Raw genomic sequence first — 23,329 nt, 5'->3', positions numbered from 1 at the left:
AATTGTCAATCATGACCTATCCACAGATACTCAACAATTGTTGATGGGAACATCCTGTTGCAAAACCAGCCTAAGGCTGAGTAGATTCAAAGCCAGGGGATATAACTGAAACTTCTTCAGATGAGTGTGGAGCTTTATGCAGAATGTCATATTTTAATTATGTATAATAACATCTATTTGTTTCATTTGTTTTGCAGCTCTACAAAGGTTGAAGAGGATGAATATGAAGATGGAACAACTAACCAAAAATGGGTTTTAGCTCCAAAAACACAGGACACAGATGTGACTCTCATACTAAACAAGCTGTTGAGAGAGTATGACAAAAAGCTGCGGCCAGATATTGGAAGTAAGTACTTCTTTCTGCACAAGTGAGGATATGCTTCTGCGGGTGCAGAGAAGACATGTTGCTATATTCTGGAAGTGTGCACAAATATCTGGGAAAGTGGAGATTAAGTTTTATTGGCTGAAGTTAATTTCCAAGTCAGTATTTTAAAAATGCTAATTCTCATGAGGAAATCTGGCCGTAGCTTAGGGTCCTAAAATCTGGTTTGTTTGTACAGAGTTTGTGTAGGGATATGGAAGGGCTAGTTGTTAAGCGTGCAGCAGATCTTTGGCAGAGGAAGGAACATACTTATCTTTTGTCATCCAGTCCATGCTGAAAATCTCACACTCTGAGAAGAGAAAAAACCCTCAGCATATTAAAAACAAAAAGTAGGACACAGCAAGAGAAGAGTGTGCACCTCTTTTCTTCAAAATATGATCATGAAAGTTATGTTCCTTAATGCTGAGAAGAAGGCACCAGGATTTGCCTGTGTATAGGGCAACTCCAGAGATGATCTTTCACAAACCAGCAGACATCTCCAAAAGAAATCTTATAGAATCGAAGTGAAGTACTACTACATATGAGTATAAAATTTAGAAAAGAGCCAGTAGATACCTGCATATCAAGATACCTTGAGCTATTTTTTTTTTTTGTTCTAATTTGTGTAATGAGGTTTCAAACCAGTTGTGAAGGGTTTTTGTTTGGGTTGGTTTTTTTTGGGTTTTTTTGTTTTTTTTTTTGGTGTGTGTTGGTTTGTTTTGTTTCTGTTGGGGATTTTTTTTGTTGGTTTTGTTTTTTGTTTTTAATGCTCCACTTATTTTAGTTACACCCTTTTTTCCTGGTTTGCACCCCTAGAACATAATGGCTGTAGCACAACTGCTGCTCAGTTTGTTCACAGGAAGTTTATATGACAGAAATCAGAGAGAATTTTTCATTTATATTTACTGTACCTTGCATGTGCTTCAAAATGAACTGAGAATTGGTAATACTAAAAAAAAAAATCACTTAATATAATTTGCTTTTCCTAAATATTTGCAGAGGTTAGAGGGAGAATTCCTAAGTAAGACTGTAAGTGAAACTATTGTTTTCTAATGGCATGTGTGTTCATACACTTTCTAGGTGATCCTAGTTCAGTCCTTGGATCAGTTTAGAGGGAAGTAAGAGCCATCTGTATGTATTTGTCATTACAATTATTAGTGTCTCATAGCTACACAATAATGCAACAGTTGCAGAAAAAAAGCCTATCCTGTGGTATTAAAGAAAATTGCTGTTTGGTTCTTTTTCATAGCTATTACTTTGATTTTCCATAGTATTTACAAAGATCATATTTGATAGATGTGTCTGTTTTTGTCAGAAAGTGACAATTATCTCTCTCTACTTAGATTGTCATACTGGACTTATCTATCTTTAATATCTGATGGAGAAGTGCTTTAATGCACTTTACCACCCATATCAACATCTGGAAGACAGTCTCAGACAAATTTTTTTATTTATTTTGAACACTGTGTCCTCAGATCATGGACTTAAGGCAGAGTGAATTACATTATGCTTATGTGGGGCAAAATAATCATTCAGAGTCCCCATGTCAGTTGCCATAAAATCAGTACAGGTCAGACATCTCTTACATCACTGGGAAGTCATTGTTATCAAAATAATTCCTTTTGTCTCTCCACAACATTTCACAAATCCTGTTTTAGAGAAAGGAGTCAAATTACACAGCTCCTCATATATCAAACAGATTTTACAGTTCTCAACTACATCTATTTCTATCAAGCGTCTTGGTCCTAGGCCATTTTTCTCTTTGATAACAATCTGGCTATTTCAGAACTTGAACTGAGCGTTGTTCAAATGCTACAGAAGTTAGTTCATCTCTGCTTCGGTCCCTGGTCCCTCTTTGCACCTCTCCTACCTTTGATGCAGATAAATAACATTGCCCTTTTGAAGTTGAGGAGCTGTCACATTTGGCAAGGAGAACACAAGGGGAATGCTAGAGAATCAGGCATTACATATAGCTTCCCTCAATTGCTGGCTGGTGCCCCACACACAGGCACATCTTCCTTTCTGTCTGGGAGTTGGTTATCCTCCAAACAGGGTGGTTGATATGTTCTGGCAACAGAGCAGTCTTCCTGCCCTGAAGGTCTCAGTATTAATACAAATACATTAAAGCATAATACATAATACATACCAGCTAGAGCACCAGGAAAAAAAGGTAATGAACCAGGTAACGTAGAGCATACAATGAGAAAATGCATGTTTTGGAAATTGAGGAAGCACGGAATGAACCAGTAGAAGAAGTGAGAAGTAATTCTCAGAATCAAGCAGAAGTTCAGCTAGTAATGAGGGTTAAATCCAGGACTAATATACAGTCACCTACTCACTAGGGCCTTTATGTTTGCGTGGTACTGCTGGGAAGCAAATTCTCTGACCCACAGGACAGGGACACTCATAATTTCATGTCACACTACTCTTCACGCAGTTTTTGAATCCTTTATCGCAAATCCACAATTTCTAACAGCTTTAGCAATTGTCCTGAGGAAATGGTCTTTGTTCTGAATGCATTCAGAAAGGCCTAGAAAATACTTTGCACTTTCAAAGGTTAGGATAGCAGGTTTTAGATCACTTGGGAAGACACTTTTGCAACCAAAAATCATGGAGAGAAGGAGAAGACTGTGGCAAATAAAACATACTGAAGTGCATGCTGGCACAGGCAGTGACTTCTCTGTGGTTTTTCATCTTTCTCAGGGCAATGATATTTTGTTTAGCTCAGGTATATATCAGTCCTACCTGGTACAGGCATATTCTGAGTGCCCTTTTGCCATTCTGTGGGCACTCACTTCTTCAGCAATCACGTCTCCTCCAGGCCAGCAGTACAGCCATCAGTAAACTGTGAGCACTTAGCTACCCTCTTTCCTCCTCTGTCACCCAAGCACATCTAAACCATTGTAAAGAGTGTGTGGGTCACTGCTGGGATGCAAAGCTAGGACTTCTTATTTTTTTTTCCTTATCCTGGCCTACACTTGGCCTCAACTTCCATGTAAATAACTGTTGCTCAGATCATATGCACAATCTACACTCAGCAGTTCAGGCATCACCTGCAAGGTTCCAAGCCAGTATTTTTAAAGAGTGGATTGAACAACCTAAATATTAGGCAAAACATTTAACCTGTGAAAGCTATTAGCAAAGTGATACCTTAACAGGACCTGTATCAGTAAAAGGGGCCTTTGATCTTTGGAAACAAAGCAGTGTTCTACCAGCAGGGGAATGCCTGACTGCATCCCCTGTGGCCACACACTTGGCAGAGTTCTTGTCTCCATAAATATAATGGCTTTTGAGGGTTTTTATTTTATTGGTGGCATCTGGAAAGTTTCCATTATACCACAAAAAATACACGCCTTTTTGAATTGAAAAAAAAAAAGAAAGAAAAGAAAGCACTTCATACTGAACAGCTAATAACAGTGTACTGATTAGATCAAAAAGAAAAGTGTTTTATGATGTAAAGCATCTTTTCACCTATTTTTTTACCAGCTACAATTATAGATCTGAGATACTCAGGTCTGTTGCGTGGTATGAAAGTTGCCAATCCTAGCAAAAAGTAAACCAGTTCAGAACTATGAAGGTCTTAACATCTCTTCCATAGGCAGGTGTTCTTGTTTTGTTTCAAAGTGCTTTGAAGTGAAGACCTGTTCAATGGATATGCATCATTTTCTATGTGCAGTAAGACTTGCTACCCTGCAAATGTGCTTTTTCCCCCCCTCATGTCACATTGATTTAAATCCTGACATTTAGTAGGACCATGTTCTGGCCCTGAAATTTTACTTCCTCTTCATTAATACAATGAAAAAAGAAATATTAGGAAAACCAACAGGGCACAGAATAGAATGATGATATTTGCAGCTAGAAAATCTCAGTTTCATTTATGTTCTAGTGATAAACCAGATTTTTGAAATTGCTCTTTTTTTTTTTTTTTTTTTTTGATTGGCAGGTCTAAAATTTACATCACAACAAAAAACCCACCAAACAATCAAAAGAAAATCCAACAATGAAGCAAGACACAGTTAAATTAAATGCCAAATGGCAAAACATACTTCTTTCAAAGTCAGTTTACTTTAAAGAAATCTTCCCTCTCACCTTCCTTAATGGACAGCTTAGACCACAGCAAAGTTCTGGAAAAGAAAAGCTACCTTCAGAACCCTACATGGTTTCAATTTCAACTTCATATGGAATATAATTTGTCTTAGACAGAAAATTTGTAACAAAGTGGAAGGTTTGCCAGTCACATTCCCTGAGGGAGCTTATGTGTGGAAACTAATATGCTATCTTTTTCTTTCATTGTGAAAGTTACCTTACCCATCAAAAAGTTAGTATGTGAGAGGTTTCTGAAATGTGCCATTAGTAGTGGGACGGAAAATGTCTCACCCTAGATTAGGCTTCGAATGGCAGTGTAGTAAGGCAATTTGTACTGCATGTTTGCATCCTCTGTTTGTCAAATGTCTTGTTACATTAAGGGAGCCTCTGAACTGTATATACTGAAGAAAACTTCTCCAGTCTGTGTTCTGAGGTGTTTTCAACACTAATGTCTGCTTTTCATTCCTTCTTCTTTTTTTTTTTTCCCAATTACTTTGCAGTAACTCATGGTTTCCTCTTGGATCCTCTAAAATTATTTGATCCCTGCAGCCTCTGGTGGTCATCTGTATTTATTATGTATTTATAACCTCAAATAAATTCACTTTGGAATATTTAATATCCTGACTCCACCAGTTCTAGTTGTCCTGAGAGTCATTCTGGTTTTCTTTACTCCTCCAGTATCTTTGTAACCATAAGCCATATTTCTGAAGATTAGAGCAATCTCAGAAACTGCTGTGCAGCTCTCACTACCCTGAGTAGGCTTGTGGAAGTGTAGCTGGTACAAATAGATGGGCTCATTTGAATCAGCAAGCACAGAAGGATAAGCTCTGTCTGATGTGCTTTACTGTGCTGCTTGGGAGCAATAACAGCAGTTCTCTTTTAAAGCAGTTAGAAGTTTTCTCTGTAACTAATTTAACCAGTTTCTCAGTGTATACAAGGAGCAAATCTGTTGGTTGATAGGGGACAACTCTGTTGCCTTTAAAGGATGTGCCCTTTTCCAGGAGCAATTCTATTGAAAATCTTGAGTTCTGAAGCAGTATCACAACCTTTCTCCTGTCTGACCTGCTTTCCTACCATGCCACAAAGAAAGGAACCCTGAAGTGCACCACAGGTGATTACCACAGAGGCTATCAAGTTATTTTTGCCAGCTGCTGATTGCCACACCTGATCCTCTTTAAATTAACTCCAGCTAGGTTTCCCCATATGTGGTGACAGAGGGTTGCATATTGCCTGACAGATCAAAATATTTTCCAGATCGTAGAAAGCTGTGAGGTGTCATGCAAGGTCAAATTATTACTTTCTGCTGTAAGTCTTTTTTGTGCTGGCCTGCAAGACAGTGTCAGGCATATTTTAACATAAAGTAGTGAGATAGACATTCATTGCTTCAGGATTGATCATAGATAGTTGTACTTGGAAAGCCAACTTGTGTGTAAAGGTAGAGCACATGGGAAGGAGAGATGGGGTAAATTCTGTTTGTATGACAGCAGCACTCCAGAGGGGAAAGCCATAGTCCTGGATCCAACTTCTGTAGTACTGGGCACTGCAGAAGATTGTAGAGATTAGTCTAATTTAGATTTATATGAAAGAATAAACTTGAATAACCTGTTGTTGAGGACACAGAGTGCTGTGGCTGAGACCTAGTTAGGAAACAGGGCTGAATAAAGTGAATAAAAAATCATAACTTAAAAGACAGGACTGCTTTCATTGTTCTCACTGATACTTCTCTTTTTCTTCTTTTTTGGTGGGGTAGAAGTGGATTGTCTTCATTTCAGAGACTTTTGTTCTGATTTAGCCATCTAACTAGAAATCCTCAAGAAGAGGAATATTCCTGAGGAAAGGGTTGCTGTTCAATGAAAATGAGAATGATCTCTGTTCTAGGTGGAACGATAGAAGGGATTTCTTCTGATTCTGCAGGAGTTCTAATTCTCTACCGTTTTCAGGAACTGATCCTTTCTTTTGCAGCGTTGGACATGTTGCAAGTTAGGGGTAAACTACTCTATGAACACTCCAAAATGCCCATTTGAGATGTTTGTGATACGTTTGAGTTTTGAAAGATTACATAAACAAATAGGTTGTTTGCACAAAGTCTTTGTTTGGTGCTGGTCCAGTGCATTAAACATAGACTCCTTCAAAATCTAGCGTGGGAGCAGCTCTGATTAGGACAGGATCTTGACAATGAGCTTTCTTCATGCCTGAATTCTGCTCTTCTAATCACTTAACCATGGACTGAGTACAGGGGAATTTCTGACTTGGCTATCTGACCTGCTTTGGTTCACAGCTTTTCAACCCTCAGGGGAAACATCCTACTTTTTATTCATCCTTTTCCCAGGTAAAATTTTAATGTGTCATACTGAAAGTATAAGTAGTGAAATTTTAGTCCAATGCAATGAGCCTGAAGGCCTCCAATTTAATGTTTCTGCTTAAAAATCTCAAAAAACACCAAGCAACCCAGCTTCATTTTTCCAATTATTTAAGAGTTTTGGTTATTTTCCTTTTTCATTCCTTTTTTGTTGTTGTTGTTTGTTTAGATCACTTGATTTAAATCAAACACTGGAAAGCAACACTTTAATTTAAAATTTCCAGTACTTCAATGTATAGAAATATTTTAGTATTCAAACACTGTTTTTCTGAATTTAGCCCATAATTTACTGCCAATAATTTATCCCAGGTAATACAGTTCTTTGCATACATAAAATGCTCCTTTGTGTAATTTCTAAGAAGCCACTTGTATCTTTGCAATATTTATGTCTTGTGTGCAGTCTGTTGGGTTGAAAAAAAGCACTTCTTGTGTGTTGGAGGAAGAGGCCTTTTACCCAGTTACTGAACAGCAAGCTCCCTTAAAATACAACCTTCTCTTTGTGAATGTAAATAATTAATGTACACAGATAACTTTTATTTAGAGTTTTATTTCCTGACAGTGATTTTTTTCTGAAATGGCTTGATACATACAGAGATAGAATATTTTTCTTGAATAGCATTGTAGGTAGGAAAATTTGGTTGACAGTTAATGTTTGCCAAACTTAGTCTTAACTGTCACACACAAAACTAAATATAGAAGTTGCTAGTTCTTATTCTCTCTTTTTTTCTATAGCTTCACAATCATATTTTTTAGTCTGAGAGGATCTTGGGAGTATAGCATACAAACTTTCTGGATGCCACTGAGTTGAAAGTTAGGTAAGAGTCAGGGAAAGCCTGAGGTACGAATTACATAAGAAAATCCTTTTCTTCTCTCCCCTTCCTTCTCAGATTACCCAGACTATGCTGGCATTAAAGAGGTTTCTTAGCAAGTATTTGTAAACTGCAAAGATCTTCAGTGTTACAGTTGCCATTTTGAGGTCATGGCACAAACTAATTGTTCTGTCATCTTTAAACGGGGACATATTATGTTCTGCACATATTATTTTAAATATTGTTGCTCATTTCTGCATCTGTATAGTTTTCTTATGACCGTTATTGTTCATCCAGACCTTGTTTGCTAGCTTGCTAGACTTTGCAGAAACAAATTCTATTATTGTTCAGTCTTATGATATCCCACAGGAACTCTCCCCACTGATGAATATAAGTAAAACAAAAATTGAAACTGTAGGGTTTGATTGAAAAACAAGCCTAGCCATTAAGATCTAGAGTTTTCATTCTACAACATAATACTGGAAAAATTACAGCTTGTGCATTAGGGAATGGTAAATGAAGGATGAAAGTACTGAAGATTGATTGATAGTGATGGTGAGAAATGAATAAAAGTGATTTGTAGTTAATTGAGGGAGTCCATTTATGTGCACACTGTCATTCACACTCCTGGACGAAGTGACAACCAAACCCAGCATGGGGAAAAATACTGTTTTCAGAGGACTGTGTTCTCATCCTGGTACTGCTTTAATCCAAACTTTCTTTCTTTTGATTTTCATTTGCAGTTCTGTTTTGGTAGTTTGAACCTAAAACATAGGGATGACATTTCTGTCAGAGTTTCTGTGTCTGTAGCAAGTGGAGGGCTTTGACATCTGTCTATTTTCAAGTTCATTCTCTTCCATGCAGGAAGAATGAGGGTTCTTAATTTTCTTCACTGATATCTTCATAGCATCATAGACGAGAATCATCGAATAATTTAGGTTGGAAAATATTCTTAAATTTTTGAGTCCAGCCCTTAACCTAACACTGCTAAATCCACCAATAAAGCATGTCCTTAAGTGCCACATCCACTCATCTTTTAAAAACCTTCAGGGATGGTGACATAACACTTCCTGTTACCAGGTCTTTCTTCAAATGTGGTAATTTGTTGTTAAATGGAGATGGTTTAGCATATTTTTTTTTTAATAGGAATATCTAGGTAAATAAATGTTGCCTATAAGGTCATGTAGGAAAATAGGAATAGTCATTATCACTAATGCAAAGTAAAAATTAACACTATAATCACTATTATTACAGTTACCAATAACTGTGTAATGATTTATTACAGCTTTGTCCCGATTTAAAAATAACAATTTATGTGGTAATGAAAGAATGTAGAATATAATTTTAGAACAATATAAAAAAAAAAAATCTCATTACTGCAGAGCCAATCTTGTTCAGAAGTCTTGTGAAATTTGGGCCAAATTCAAATGGCTGTGTAGTTCCGGAACAGAGATCATATTGTGTTTTTAATGTGGTTATGTGCCTTCTAAAAATCTGGTTCTAGTTACTTTGCTTCTCTAAATGTGTATGTATTGATCTATAACATTTTTTACCACTCTTGTGTTGGGTAAAACCAGAATAAACCTGGGAGTTGGTAGAACAATGTAAGAAAGATTAACTCTCGGCAAAAAATAATTTTATTTTAAAATATATGAGAGCTCAGTAAGATATACTCTGTTTAATTGAGCTTGTAAAAAATATTTCTCAAGATTAAAATTTAAAAAATATTTCTAAATATTTATGATTTGTGCAGGAACATTAGTGCTGTTTGGACTGACTTCAAATGTGGAGGAAGCTGAAGGAAGAAAAGTGTTTTCATTCATTAAATAAGCATCAGTTCTGAATAGTGGAGATCTATCAAAAATTAAGAAATATTTTAAAAGGACAGGATAATTTAGAGTAGTAAATAAGCATAATAAAATAACAGGAACTTTTTTCAGATTTTTTTCCCTACATGACATGAAATTGTATAACCTTCCCTCTTTTGATTTACTCAAGGGTCTTTTAAAATTGTCCTGACTTCTGCTGAGCTTTTTATACACACAATCAACTCACATATGTCCAACAGTAACATCTTAATGGATTTTAATCCACGATTAAAATGGATTCAAACTCAGGTACCCTTTTTTTCACCAGTGTAAATCCATAAATCTGGACTAGATGAATCCTATAGTTGTCCTGAATGTGTATTTAGGATGAGGGCATTATTCTAGCTGTTTCTGTGTCTCATTGTGCCGGCAAAGCTTTGCCCTAACTGTCTAGGTGTTCCCCTGTCTTTGTAAGTGAGCTTTGCAGGCAGTGTTGAGCTCCTGACTCCCGTGGCCAAAAGTTTTGAACTGTCTGAAGTTTGTAGGCACTACTTGTTGGTAGTGTCTTTGCAATGTGATAGTTACAAAGCTGACTGGAATATAAACTCTGTCTGTCTCAAAGCAGGGCATTTGGATCAGATGGCCTTAGTTTTGTTTAAAAACGTTTTAATTGGTTTTGTAAATCCCCTCCTTGAATAAAACCAGAACGTTTGAAGATCAAATGACTGTGATAAGCAGCTATCTTACCTTAGGTAGCACTGTGTAGCAGTGTAACACTGCTTACACATGATGTTCTGACATTGTCTTTTAGGGAAAGTTACTACCATATATTAGGTAATAATTCAGAGAACTTTGAGAAGGCTGGTACATTTGTTGACAACCTTTAATTGCTCTCTTGCATGTTGTATACACATGGTTCTGCCAGTAATTTTTCTAAGTTTCTGACAGCTCTTTAGAAATATCTTGGGTTTATGCTAATATCAAAACAGTACTGAAGCTGAGTATCTATTTTTAATCTTATAGTCAGCTTTTAGTGAGGTATTAACATTTCTGTTGTTCTGTCAACAACACTGTGAGGACTTTTGTAATGAAAGAAAAAAAGCTCCATCTGCAGCTCGACAACTCCATGTGTGGCTTGAATTCCTTCATGAACGGAGTGTTCACAAATGCATGCAGTATACAAAAAACCTGAGCAGGCATTGAAATTGAAGAATGGTTGGAAGGGAACACCGTGGGTCATCTGGTCCAACCTTCCTGATACTGTAGCTATTTACGTCTTTCCATGAAACTCAGTTTATTTATTTAGAGTGAGTTCTTTCTAATAAGACACAATAACTTTAAGACTCAGTTATTTCCTTTTTCATAATGCATTTAGAGGAAATAGTCTTAAAATCTTTTGAATTGGTATTTTGAATTAAAAACGTATGATAACAAATTTAAAATTTATACCTGATGATCCTTTGTATGTTTGTGTGTGTTTATATCCATGAAAGACCACATGCAACAAGAACTATACTCTTCTATCTTTTCTTTTAAAACCTGAACACATATTTATCATACAATGAAATTACAATTGTATTTTCTACCTCTTCCTAGGAAAATAAAATAATTCAAAGAAACTTTCAATTCTTTTTTATTATTATTATTTGTACAAGTATAATAGCTTACCTGTATTTTTAAAATTATTTATTTTCAATTTGAATTTCACTGGGAGCATCTGATAGAAGAAGTGACTGTTGTTTAGTGTTCTGTTTCAAGGTTAGACTTTTACTCTATTTTTTTAAGAGTAAGATAAAATTCTCTTTAGCATTAATAAGCAATGCATAATATTTTTTTACACTGTAAGAGAATTTGGTCCAGCACATTCAGGAAAAATTATCACCGCATATTCTATTTATATACTTGGCTACAATGATTAAACAAAACCAGATTTCAAACACCATTTTCTGGTCCTGAATTTTGTCCCTGGTCCTGCCAAGATTCAACTGCATTGTCAATTTGCATAGTTTAGTCTAGTGCCATTAATGTTCACCAGAACGCCTTAGCCTTGAACTTCCAGCTAGACATGTGCACAAACCCTGTAAAGATAAGAGCTCTTTATTCCATGTATGCTATTCTGGTGGAAGAGCTAGCTGTAGTTCCTCGCTATTACCAATTCCTGTGTAATGACATTTATTACTGCATTTTGAGGCAACTCATTACCAGAAGCTGCTAGACTCCTATTTAGTTATTAGCTGGGTACAATTAGAATTGCTTTAATCAGCTGAGCTTGTTCAGCTGAATTCACATTTTCTTTTGCTGAAGGGGAGATCTGAGTTTATCAGCCAGTACTTCAGACAGTGTGAAACCATGACCTTAAATAATCCTGGATGTTCTGACCGTATGCAGTCAAGAAGTATGTTATATTAAGTAGCTTATTAATTAGTTATATTAAGTAAGTTACTTAATGAATTGGAGAGAATGGTTATCATCTTTAACCACTGCTTGTACCCAGTTTAATGTCTGTTTTTTGCAACAGGGGATATAGCCTTCCTAAAGATGTGTACATACCAAAGTCTTACAGGACAAGCCAGTATGCCAATTTTTTTTTTTTTTTTCATAACCATCTAAATTTTCAAGTACTTTAAAACCACTTGGCACCTCATTGATAGTCTGAAATTTGGGGGATGCAGGCAAAAAATATTCATCTTTACATGAGAAGATTCCTGTCTATCTTCAGCTTTGTTCCAATTAGATGGCTTTAGACCAATTGACTGATACTTACGAGAGATAAGCTTCCAACAGTGTTTAACTGTTCCTCACTTCTCTGCTCAGTAGCTTTCCAGAGGAAAGCTTTCTGAGTTTTGAATGGCTGATATGCCTGCATTTCCTCATTCTAGGAGGCTTGGGGGTTAGTGAAAGAAAACCAAGTCCAGCACAGTTCCCAAACTTCAGTGATTTGAATACTCTCTGGAGATTTTTGAAAACCATGTAGAAGAGAAGGTGCTTCTATGGGAAAGAAAGATGTTCAACAGAAGCTGTTGGCTTACCAGGGGCAAGTTTGCATAATTTCTCACTATGCAGGTTAAAACAGCATTTATACTTTATACTTAGTTTTGAGTCAGCTAACCCTGGAGAAAGTAAACCACTAATTTAGATCTCAATTTAGAGCTCAACCCCGTGGGTTTGGAAGAAAGGCAATATAAGTAAAAAAATTAATTTGTCTTCAGTGTAAGAGTGGCATTATTTTAGAGTTGGGTTATGTCACCAATAAGAGGTAGCTCAATAAGGTCCAGCAGGTACCCTGACACCAAAGATGCTGAAAGAAAGAGAAATCCTAGTGGCCTCAGCAAAAGAAAGGAGTACCGAGCTTTTCTTGGCTTATTAAGCCCTGGAAGTCTGAAAACATGGAAGATGTTGTGAGAAATGTGCATTGACTAAGCCAAATCAAATTCAAAAGCCTTTGGATGAAAGAATGAAAAGGCAATGTGGGCTGAAGGGAATGAGTCTAAATTGAAAGAAGAGTTGCTTAGGTTTAGCTAATCAGATTTCATAGAGATTTTACTCTAAGTTAGGATGATTTCAGGGCTGATGAGATGCAAAAATCTGGAAAGAAGATTGTTTTGATGTGGAACAAACAGGCTAAAGGACCTGCATGTTGAGGTAAAGGGAAAAAGTAGTATGCTGAATTATTTATGCTTTCTTGGCAGACATCTTTTGACTTTGAGCTACCTGCCTAGCACTGAAAGTTTAACAAATTGCTGCTGAGACAAATGGGAATCATGATAATGAAGTGGTACAGGTTTTAATTTATGGCAATTTTTTTTGTTGGGTAGAAGTAATAGAACCATGTCTTCCTAAAAATACATAATCCGTATTTCTCAGTAGTTGTACCTGAAAAAACACCTTTTGGTTATTGGGGAAGAAAGTATTTAAAGTGATTATTTATATTGTCTACAAAATAATATTTTTTTTTTCTCCACAGTAAAACCAACAGTTATTGATGTTGACATTTATGTCAACAGCATTGGTCCTGTATCATCAATAAATATGGTAAGTGACTTGTTAACAAAGATTTTTATCTGGATTGGTGGTCTTGGCATCAATACTAGCTTTTGAAAAAGACAGTAAATACCACTGTGATAAGCTGTTTTGATTCTGATTTAGTCCTATTTTCAGCTATAATTCTGGTTTTTGTGTCTCATCAAGAGAAGAACAAGCCTACAAGCAATATTATGCTCTGTGTTGTCTATCAAAAAATGCTGGTAGATCTTCAATGGTAAAATAACCATCTTAGGAAAAAAAAAGTATGAAATGAAGCTATTTTCAAGAAAACTCTTGAGCTGTTTTTTCAAGAGCCAATCAAATATACTGAGCTTCATAATGTGGAGTTAATGAAAATAATAACAGCATATTTATTTAGAATTCAACATCTCTTCAGTGGTTACTTTTCTTTCATTGAGTTACCAAAAATCTTGACCCCCTAAGTATAATTTTGAAGAAGTTATACCTAGCTGTACTGCATATGTAAAGGCAGGAGAAACTGAAAGAGACAGTGTGATAGTGTGGCAATAATAAACCTATGGCTGGTCAGTTGTTATGGTCTTAACTCTAGGTCTTTCCTCAGTTCTGCAGCAACATATTCAGATTTAGAAAGCAAGCTGAATGTTTATGTAGCTATAGGGTTATGGATAGCTGTGGCTGCTTGTGCAACTTCCCAGTTTGGATTCATCATATTATTCCTCTTCTTAAATTAGGTTGATTTTTTTCTTAATACAACTTGGAAATGGAGGACTTGTTAATATCTTACTGTACTTAAAGATCTTAAAATAACCTCTTCAAAGCAATGGCTCTTTTTCTCAATGCCATGCAAAGGCTGCCATGTACAATGTTCCTGTAAGAATATAATGAATGCATTGCATGTATCTTTTGTAGTTTTGGAAGAAAAGCTCCTGGGTTTAAAAGGTGGTCTGGTTGTTCAACCTTATTCTTTGGTTTTGCCTATAAGCATGAAAGAAGGCAAATCATTGCAGCATATCAAATATAAGGTGGCCAGAGACTCCTATGCACCCTGGCAATGGAAAATCTGGCAAGTAAACACAGAACAAATTATGTGCTGTGAACAACTTGGCATCATATTCAATGACTGTGAAATGTGTTGATTGGTATTTCATGTCAAGCACTGAATGTCAAACAATGGGAGTACCTGCTCCATTCTTGAACTAATAAATAGCTAATTATCTTGCCCTTCCCTGATGGTCTACCAGAACAACTTCTCCAGAGAACAATTTATTGGAAGGTCCTCTGGTTTCCATTTACTCTAGGAATGGGTACTCTGTTCAAAAGCAATGGGGCAATGTGTTTTTGCTCTTTGCCTTTCTGAATTAGTTTGTAAGTAGAATTTTGGGGTGCTGGAAATGTATGTGGAATACTAAGAAAGCATTTGATCAAAACTACTTCAGGTAGAAAGAAGGAAAAATTAATAGGAGAAATCAGTGGGTTTTGGAAGATTATTGTAGCAGGGTCTTATTTATGTGTTAACTTTGAGTTCAAGATACCCTATGGCACCAAGATAGATAGATGTACCAAAATAGCAGTTTTAAAAATGCATATTGTATCTCTTATAGTAAATGGTCTTGTTAGGGTAGTTAATGAGTGCATGGCATTGAGATATTTCTTGGTCACAGCTGAAGAAAAATATGTGTAATATGTAAGGGCAGAATGATAAATAAAATGATGAAATATAAAATTTAGATATCTGAAGTTTTAAGAACTCAAGACTGCTTAAAGCTATATTTAAACTTTTGAATAGAAATGGACCTTATTTCAGATGTGCTTGTGGACAGTATATCCCACTGAAACTGAGTCTGAACTAGCTTGGTACTTTTGAACTTTATTTCTGTTCTCAAACCTAATTACCAATATAGGAGATTGACATTAGGCACTCAAATGTAGCAAACCTTTGTCCAAAAGCTCAGTTTCTGTTCTGTTACTTTGGAGTTTGTCCAAACATACATAAGAGAGCAGCAATGATCTTGCAGTCTCAAATGTACAGTGAAGAGGGCAAGTCCTCCTCACAAACCTACAAGCCACTGTGCTGTGTGATGGCTTGTCTTTCCAATGGCACAAGTGATTGAGAAGCTTCTTTTCCCCACACTTGTGTTATTTCAGCTGTTTGGCTACAGTATTCAGTAGCCCTGATTGGGTCTACTGGAAGAAAAAAACCAAAGACTTTTTGGAATTAAAAATAATAATTTATTTATTTTTAAGTAAGCAGTTTTTCATGTAGACTGTGAACCACTGAAGCACGGGTACACAAAGAGCTGAGCAGAAACAGTAGCTGGAAATCATCTGTGTCCAAGGAAGAGGAAGGAAGGAACCATCTTCAGTCTGATACCTGTCATATAACTGAAATTTAAAAGGGACAGGAATGTGCATGAAAATCCCATTTCAGGAGAAAATAAAAGGCGATTCTTGGTAGAATCCATCTATACTCTTTTCTCAACAGGACAGGAACTTTTGACTTTTCTCCCCTAAATTATTATTAAAAGTTGAGCTGTTCTGTCCAGGCAATTCGGTAAGGTGGTGGTTGATTGAGCAAAAAGAATGATGATTGCATTGATTTTCATCTCTTCTATTTCAAGAGTGAGATCAACACGTACAAGGCAGACTTTCCTGCTGTGTACTTCCAAACTTAGACCTTGGCTCAATTACTTTTTTCTTAGTCTGCAGCACTTCTGAGCGAAAATCATGTGGAGCTTCTCTAGAGATCAAACTCCGCATGTATATTTTCTGATCAGTTTTCATCAGTGATTTTCATCTAGTGGGTGAAACCTAGGAAATAATTTTCTTTAAGATATTTTTTCAATGGGTGTTCAGCTGAATGTTCTAGCCAATTTTGTAAAGCAAAGCTTTTCAGATGTCATTAACTGTTGTAATTATGGTTAGACTTGACTATGAATATTAATATCTAACTGTTTCTTTAACAGTCAGGAAAAAGTTGCTTTTAGACACCTACTTGTAACAAAGTTAATCTCAGATGAATTTTATGTGACTACAAGAAAGAATGAATCCTTTTATACTGAGTCTGTAAATGCCACAAGGGGATGAAATGTTGGGAACCCCTTCAAAAAGGCTTCAAGTCAAGGGAGAGGTAGTGTTCTGTGACAATGATGGCATAATCCACAGGAATATATGGCTAACCCTGCATTCTGTACTTTTTGTGGACAGTTTCTGCCACTTCCCCTAAAATTTGTATCAGTGACTCATTTTCTAGGTACTTTCAATATGTCTATTATAAACCTGAAGATTTCCAGAAAAAAATCAAACCAACAGGATTGTGAAAGAGTAATGTGGTTTCTCTTCTATTAGAGACCCATCATTGAAATATCTTTATGAAGACAATAGAGATTTGTTTTCTGAATAGACAGAGGTGATTATTCCATTGTCTGTGACATGGAAGACTTCTTTGGGTCATGGTTTTAAAAGACCTGATATGAAGAAGTAGGTATTGTGTAGTAACAGACAAGGAAAAACAGGCTGAATCATGAACTGGTTGCAAGTGGCAGTAGCTTTAAAGAAGTAATTTCAGCATTTTGAGTTATGGCATGATGTTATGAAATGGTAGAAATTATTGATGTTATACATGAGTATTTTGAAATTTAAGATTCCGAGATGCATGAATGCCCATTCATAAATTTTAGGATGTCTTTTTAATAAATAAAAGCCACCATAAGTATAAATATCTTGATGCCTGTCCTTTATCAAAAACATAAGATGTGAGCTTAGACTCATTTAAAGGATATAAAAACTGGTTTATTTAAAAGTAAATGACAAATGGATGCTATGAGCCAAATTATATGCTCCTATATGCACATTTTATCTCTTTGTCTTGGTTTTTATCACTTAATAAAGTAAGTTAAAGAAATCTACAATTTGCCATTTCAAGGTACAGTGTCATTAGAGACCTTGGATTGTAGGATAGAAGATTTTAATTCAACCTTTTCTTATTGAAAAACTTCGTTATATCTGTAATCATAGTGAACACTCTTCCCCTATATTAGGGAATCTTAGGGATCTTCTAAATGAGTTCTTTTAATTAATTTTTTAAATTTTTGGATTCATTTGCAATCTTTTTTTTTTTATTATTTTTTCCCCATGCTTTATATTGTAGACTAGATGTACGAATTCCATATCACTCAGTTTTATATATCTGTCTGTGTTTAGTATTTTTTTTTTAAGTACTTTCCATTCCAAATGGTGTCCAGGAAGCATATGATCTTTCATTAAAATCCATTTTTTGTCAACCCTCCTGTTCTTGTCAATAGCTGTAAAAGTTTATAAATTGCCTCATAAAACATAGTCTTGATGCCTTTTCCTGGTCTTAAAATCAAGAATCAAACATGGTTAGAAGAGAAAAAGGGGTTTTACTTCAGTATTTATTTTAAGGATCCTTAGGTGCACACGTCCAGGTCGAATGCACTTCAGTGCACACCGCAATGCTCACCCACAATAGATCAAGTATAACATTATAGGTCTTACTAATTAGCATATCTATCAAAAATTCCCCAATGAAAGGCTTAAATGAGCCTCCTTCCCCAAGGAGCCTTCCCCTGGATGGTTCTATCTTGGTTTACAGAATGTATTCTGGAGAGGACCTTGGGGTCTGGGGCATTCTGATCCCTAACTACGAAGCTTTTAAAATGTTTCGTCTCCTAGCTTGACAAACAAGTCCAAGAATGTAGGCTAAAAAACCACTAAGAATACAAAAGTTATGAAAAGGTATAAAAGGGGCATAAAAGAAAAGGCAAAAATCATCATGGCATCAGTCTTAGCATGGCTTACTGTAGCCTGGTTTTCTACAGATAAGCAATACTGGCTTGTCAATAAAAGAATAGAAAAGGGAAAGAGACCAATATACAAATTGGTAACTAGATATAAATAGTGGGGAAGAAAAAATCCCCCAGAAGTAGTTTTGTGGGACAGAAAGGTAAACATGGTAAAATTACATAGACTATTAAACCTCGATGGCATCAAAACCTGTGTATTTGTGCGTTCACAGATACAGGGTTAACTGAGTAGCTACAAGAATCTGAGGCTGCAGCACAAATTGCAATTGAAGGAAAAATTTGACACCTCTGTGGTTTTTGCAACTGGAATCTCATTTTAACACAGCTGTACAGAAAGTAAGTTGAAGAGAGTGTGAGAAGCAACCTTATCAACTGTACTTACCTGTCCATAAAAATAGTAATTGGTTATATGCTGGATATACGGTCATCTCCTTATTCTCAAGTATTTTTAAATGGCAATTCAGAGTGTTTCTTTTATGTATTTCATCACTACATTCTTTTGTGTCCACTCTCTAGGCTATGTCAAATATCTTTATGGGTACTATATTTCCCATTTGTTCAGTTAAGTGTTCTAAGATAAAAGCAATTTTTACACTATTTTACCCCTTAATGTATTGGTAGACTTCTTTGAACTTAAGTTTCAAAGTCCCCACATGCTTGTTTTGCTTCTCCACTAGACAATATAGATATTTAAAAGAATAGTCTTGATCTGGAGACTTGTCTAAAATACTGTTCAAAGTTTACAATTAAGCCTGTATTTCTTGCATGCTTTAAGTGTTTGTCTATTTGCTTGATAGTTAAAATTATTGTTGGAACATCTGCAATTATAGAAACATAGCCTGGTGAATCTTTCCATAATAGGGCAAAGCTACTTTATAGCCAGATTTCATCCCATTTTCTGCCCACCGTGAAATACCCCCAAGTATTTCCTTTATGGGCATGTTCTCAAAGATAGTGCAAGTCACTGTTTGGGCACGAGACTGATGCCTTGCTCATTGTTAACTTGAAGTGTGTTTTTCTAACTCTATCTCACTATCTTATCTCACTACCTAATCTATTTATAAAGCAATTGTGTAGGGAGATGGTTTCAGTTATTTCTGAGTGTGAGTTTTCCAGTTCATGGGTTCAGATAATCACTGAAATAATGGAACGCCTTGGGGTATTTGTATCTTTCCCTGCAAATTTTACAAGCATCATTTTTGCTCTGTGACCTAAGAGAACACTCATGTACTGGACTAAATTTTAGTCTGAGGTCTGTTTGTTTATGACGACTAAGATACTAATCATACACTTGAACATTTTGCTAGATTATGATTAGGTTACTGTGCTTGTTTCTAGAGCATATTTATATACTGTCATCAAGTTTGGATCTCTCTTGATAAAAAATATGTATGCATTATAGAAAACTTTTAAGATGAATGGATTTTTTTCTGATAAATCAAAATCACCTCGTGTACAAGCTCATTCTTGTTGTCTTAAGCTCTGGCAGTCAGTGCCTCACTATGAAAATGTTTCTGGGAGGTAGCAGTAATAAAATGAAACTTGAATCTATCTGTGGCTTCTGTTCCATCAGTGATGATTTGAGAGGCTCATATAATTTCAAAAGTGAAACTGACTGGAAAAGAGGAAGCTGAGGGGGAAAAGGGAACATGGATTGAATTTTTCACGTATCACCTTGGAAGCTTCTAGATTTGATCTTCTCTAGGGCTTCACTTTGTGTGACTAAAACAGGGCCTGGGAGATACAGACTTGGATAAAGGCCTTATGTTGCCCTTGTTTGAGGTGCAATGGGATGGACTAGAATAATGTTCACTTTTCTGCAATGAAGCTTGTGCTGTGATGTGTAGCGGTAAGATACATACTGCCATAATTTACCTCACTGGCATGAAATCCAGTTCACTTCTTGGAGAAATGATAGATTCTGTCACAAATCTTTGGTAATGGACTGGTCTTCTGTCTGCTGCTCTGTCTTATCAGAATTCAAGCAAATTGTCAAGTATGGATGGACTTAGCCTTAGTGTTGTCTCAAAAGGTGTATGACAAATGAGCAGTTTAATTTCAGTAAGATAGGAAAATTAAATGTCTCATCTGCTCAGTAGTGGGTATTAAGATTTGAAGAGCAGCTAGGCTAAATGTTTTTTTCCATAGATAAACAGTGTGACAACATCTAACACGTACCTTCTCTTTGAAGTCGTGTATTAGCCTTCATACAAAAAGTGGTAAGAAACTCCTTTCCAGCCTAGCCCCAGTTTCTAAAGCTCGATTTCGCCCACTTCAATAACCTCTTTTTTGGGCCTGCAGGCCTTAGGCTTTAGAATTAGTGTACTCAGTGTAAAAGTTCCTTTAGAAAGTAGTTGCCCTTCTTGTTCATAGCTTCACGTTCTTTATCGCCAACATTTGGGAAAGTAAGTTTAGAAAAACTATGACTAAATTTCTGTGTAGGGTATTGAACTACTTTAGGGTAAATTGACAATCTCTTGGCCTAAATCAATTTCATTTTTGAGTGGTCAAGTGTTTATCAACTTTGTTTTAGACTTTCAGCTTTCCATGATTGCTCCATGAAAGAGTAATTACTTTTGTGTCGACCTGTTTATTGGATTCCTGAACGATATTGACCTAATTTAAACCATGGTTTTGAGAGTTTGGTCTTCCTTAGTTCTTTCAATGATGGATTTATTCAGGAAGCAAATGGATGTTGTTGATTTGTTCTGTAAGTAATAGAGATGTACTAATTACAAGTTATTGGAAGACTTCATGGTATAACTCCCTGGGAATGTAGACCTAGCCATCACAGCATCCATAGAGCAATTCCAGCAGCATTATAAATGTGCTTGGTAGTTAGGAAGAAGTAAGTGAATACAGGGTTGTAAACTGTTCTCGGGTCACAGGTCATCTTCAGCTTTCTGTAAGATTTTTTGGTTTGTAAAGAATGAATACTCATCAGCATCATTTGAATATCAGAGCAATGATCGGCATATTCCACACCATTGTTGCAATGAGCAAAACCCAGAAGAACCTCCCTACCTTACTCTTTTTTTTTAACAAGAGAACTTGTCATCCATCTAATTAGACATAATTTCCTTTCTGTCAGATTGCTGAAAAATAAGGTTTAGAGAATTGTATTACATTTCCCTTCAAGCTTTTTTAGTGAACATGGTGTCCCTTGACTCTTAAGAACTCTCAGATATGCTTTTTTCTGGTACAGACAAGGTATTTCTGCTGAATGACTACACAGAACTGAAGAATAATACAAATGCTTGGTTTCTGCAATTAAAAATGTCCACAGCCTGCAGGGTTGTATCTGTATCCCAGCACTTCCATGCTTTTGCTAACACAGTATACTTTCCTCTTTTTAAATCAAAGTTGTCCTAATTTATTGCTTTCTTGGTCTGGAAAAGGGTTTTTTATGTGGTAAAAAATAGCGATATTCTAGGTTCTTTATACGTTTTCATAGCTTTCTTCCTCAAAGTTCTTTCCACCGCAGTCTTCTTTTATGTCTACTTTTCATCAGAGTTATAAGATACAGGTGGGTTCTCTTACATATTGTGTTGTGTTGGGCAAGCTGTTTTCTACACTTAAAACTTCTATCCCCTCATGAAACTTTGTGCTTCTTTTCCTACTTCTACAAATTACATTTGCAACCCTTGAAAGTGAAGAAATTTTGTGAGAGGAAGCTATTCTTGTAACTATTTTTAGTTTTTTGCACACTACACAGAAGCAGATAGTTTTGACCATAGAGCTTTGGATATGTTTTAGTTAAACATCTCAGATATTAAAGTGGAGTCACTGCTTTAAAACTAGCAACAGGCATTTTAATGGTATTATAATAATTTTACTAACTGCTGTTTGAGGGTTTTTTAAGGTTATAAATGATAAAGATACAGAAACTATTCAGGGGTCTAGGAGAATAAATTTTCAAGGCTGTTGTGAGATTTTTAAACCAAATAAACTGCTGGTTTTCTTTCTGACTGTTTCCTGTGCTTACCCCACAGTTTATCTGGGAAATTGCATTCCTTGGGAGACTTGGGAGCAGGGATAACTTATTCTTGCTTTCTCACAATTGCTTTGGCATATTTTTCAAGGAGAACAGAATTTTTAAAAGTATTTAAGGAACTTAGTCATGGGAGGTATTAAATACCTAGCCTTCATACCTTTGTGAACATAGCCCTCTCTTTGTCATGTCAGAATTATGAAAATTGCAACAGGTTCATAAAGGTATGAAGGTGTCAAGCTCTTTCTTACAGTGTTTAGCTTAACATAAATGACAATGGTTGTTAAATAGTTACATCAGCTCCACTGAGATTTTCTTTGCATAGATAGTGAATATTTGAATAAGATGAGATTAGAAATTTAGATTAAATCTGTATGATTCTTGGCTTACCGGAAGAAATCTGGTATGATTTTGGTAAGTATTCTTCTTAGGAATTTTGGTCTAAACAAAAAAATATGTCATAATAATGGGACTGTTTTATCTGTTTTGATTTGAGATTTAAAATAACAATCTTTGAAGGAAGGAGTTTAGGCCAGCAGTTATGAAGAAAAAGTCTTGGAGACTCTTCATCATGTTGGCATAGACACAGTGATTATTACACTGTCATGTAATCTGCTTCTGTATTACTATTCTTCTATGAAGCCAAAAGTTCCTGTGAGGACTGTATGGAAGAAACAGAACAAATGTGATACAGCAAAGGGAACTGCAAGAGAGGAGGAAGGATGAAAATGATTGGATACTATTTTGAGAACATTTCATAAGACAGCCATGCTATTTCAGACCTCCTGGTCCTTCTCCTCAAGAGCGATTACTAAATCCTTTAAAAGAAGAATCCTGGAAATTAAATTTCATAATCCTGTTGAACATGGAAAAGCACAAGCTCAAAAGTGACATTGGTATTGTGACTGTACTTGTGCTCCTGGTAATCTCTTCAAGTGGTGACTACTTGTCACCTTTCCTGTCTATTGCATCTTTTTCTGCTTCAGTTGTATGTACTAACCTTTCTCTCTGCTGTCTGTTGATTAATGAATCTTATTTCTACCCAGAACATGTTTATCTCGACAGGCTAGAAGTTTGCAATGGCTCT

The 23,329-nt window shown here is 36.0% G+C and overlaps 1 protein-coding gene across 1 annotated transcript in view; it reads left to right on the top strand.

Annotated features, from left to right (window-relative positions):
- GABRG3 (gamma-aminobutyric acid type A receptor subunit gamma3) overlaps positions 1 to 23,329 on the top strand; it is a gene marked incomplete at both ends in the record, with an annotated part of 302,814 nt that overhangs the window by 3,038 nt on the left and 276,447 nt on the right. The window contains 2 exons of the mRNA XM_082278418.1: positions 198 to 346; positions 13,388 to 13,455. Coding sequence (XP_082134544.1) covers positions 198 to 346; positions 13,388 to 13,455 — 217 coding nt within the window. The remainder of the gene's footprint in view (positions 1 to 197; positions 347 to 13,387; positions 13,456 to 23,329) is intronic.

The sequence above is a fragment of the Coloeus monedula genome (assembly GCF_965178545.1).
Source record: "Coloeus monedula genome assembly, chromosome: 3".
In the NCBI taxonomy this organism is placed as follows: Eukaryota; Metazoa; Chordata; class Aves; order Passeriformes; family Corvidae; genus Coloeus; species Coloeus monedula.
The sequence above is the reverse complement of the archived record's forward strand: the minus strand, read 5'-3'. Positions and strand labels throughout refer to the sequence as shown.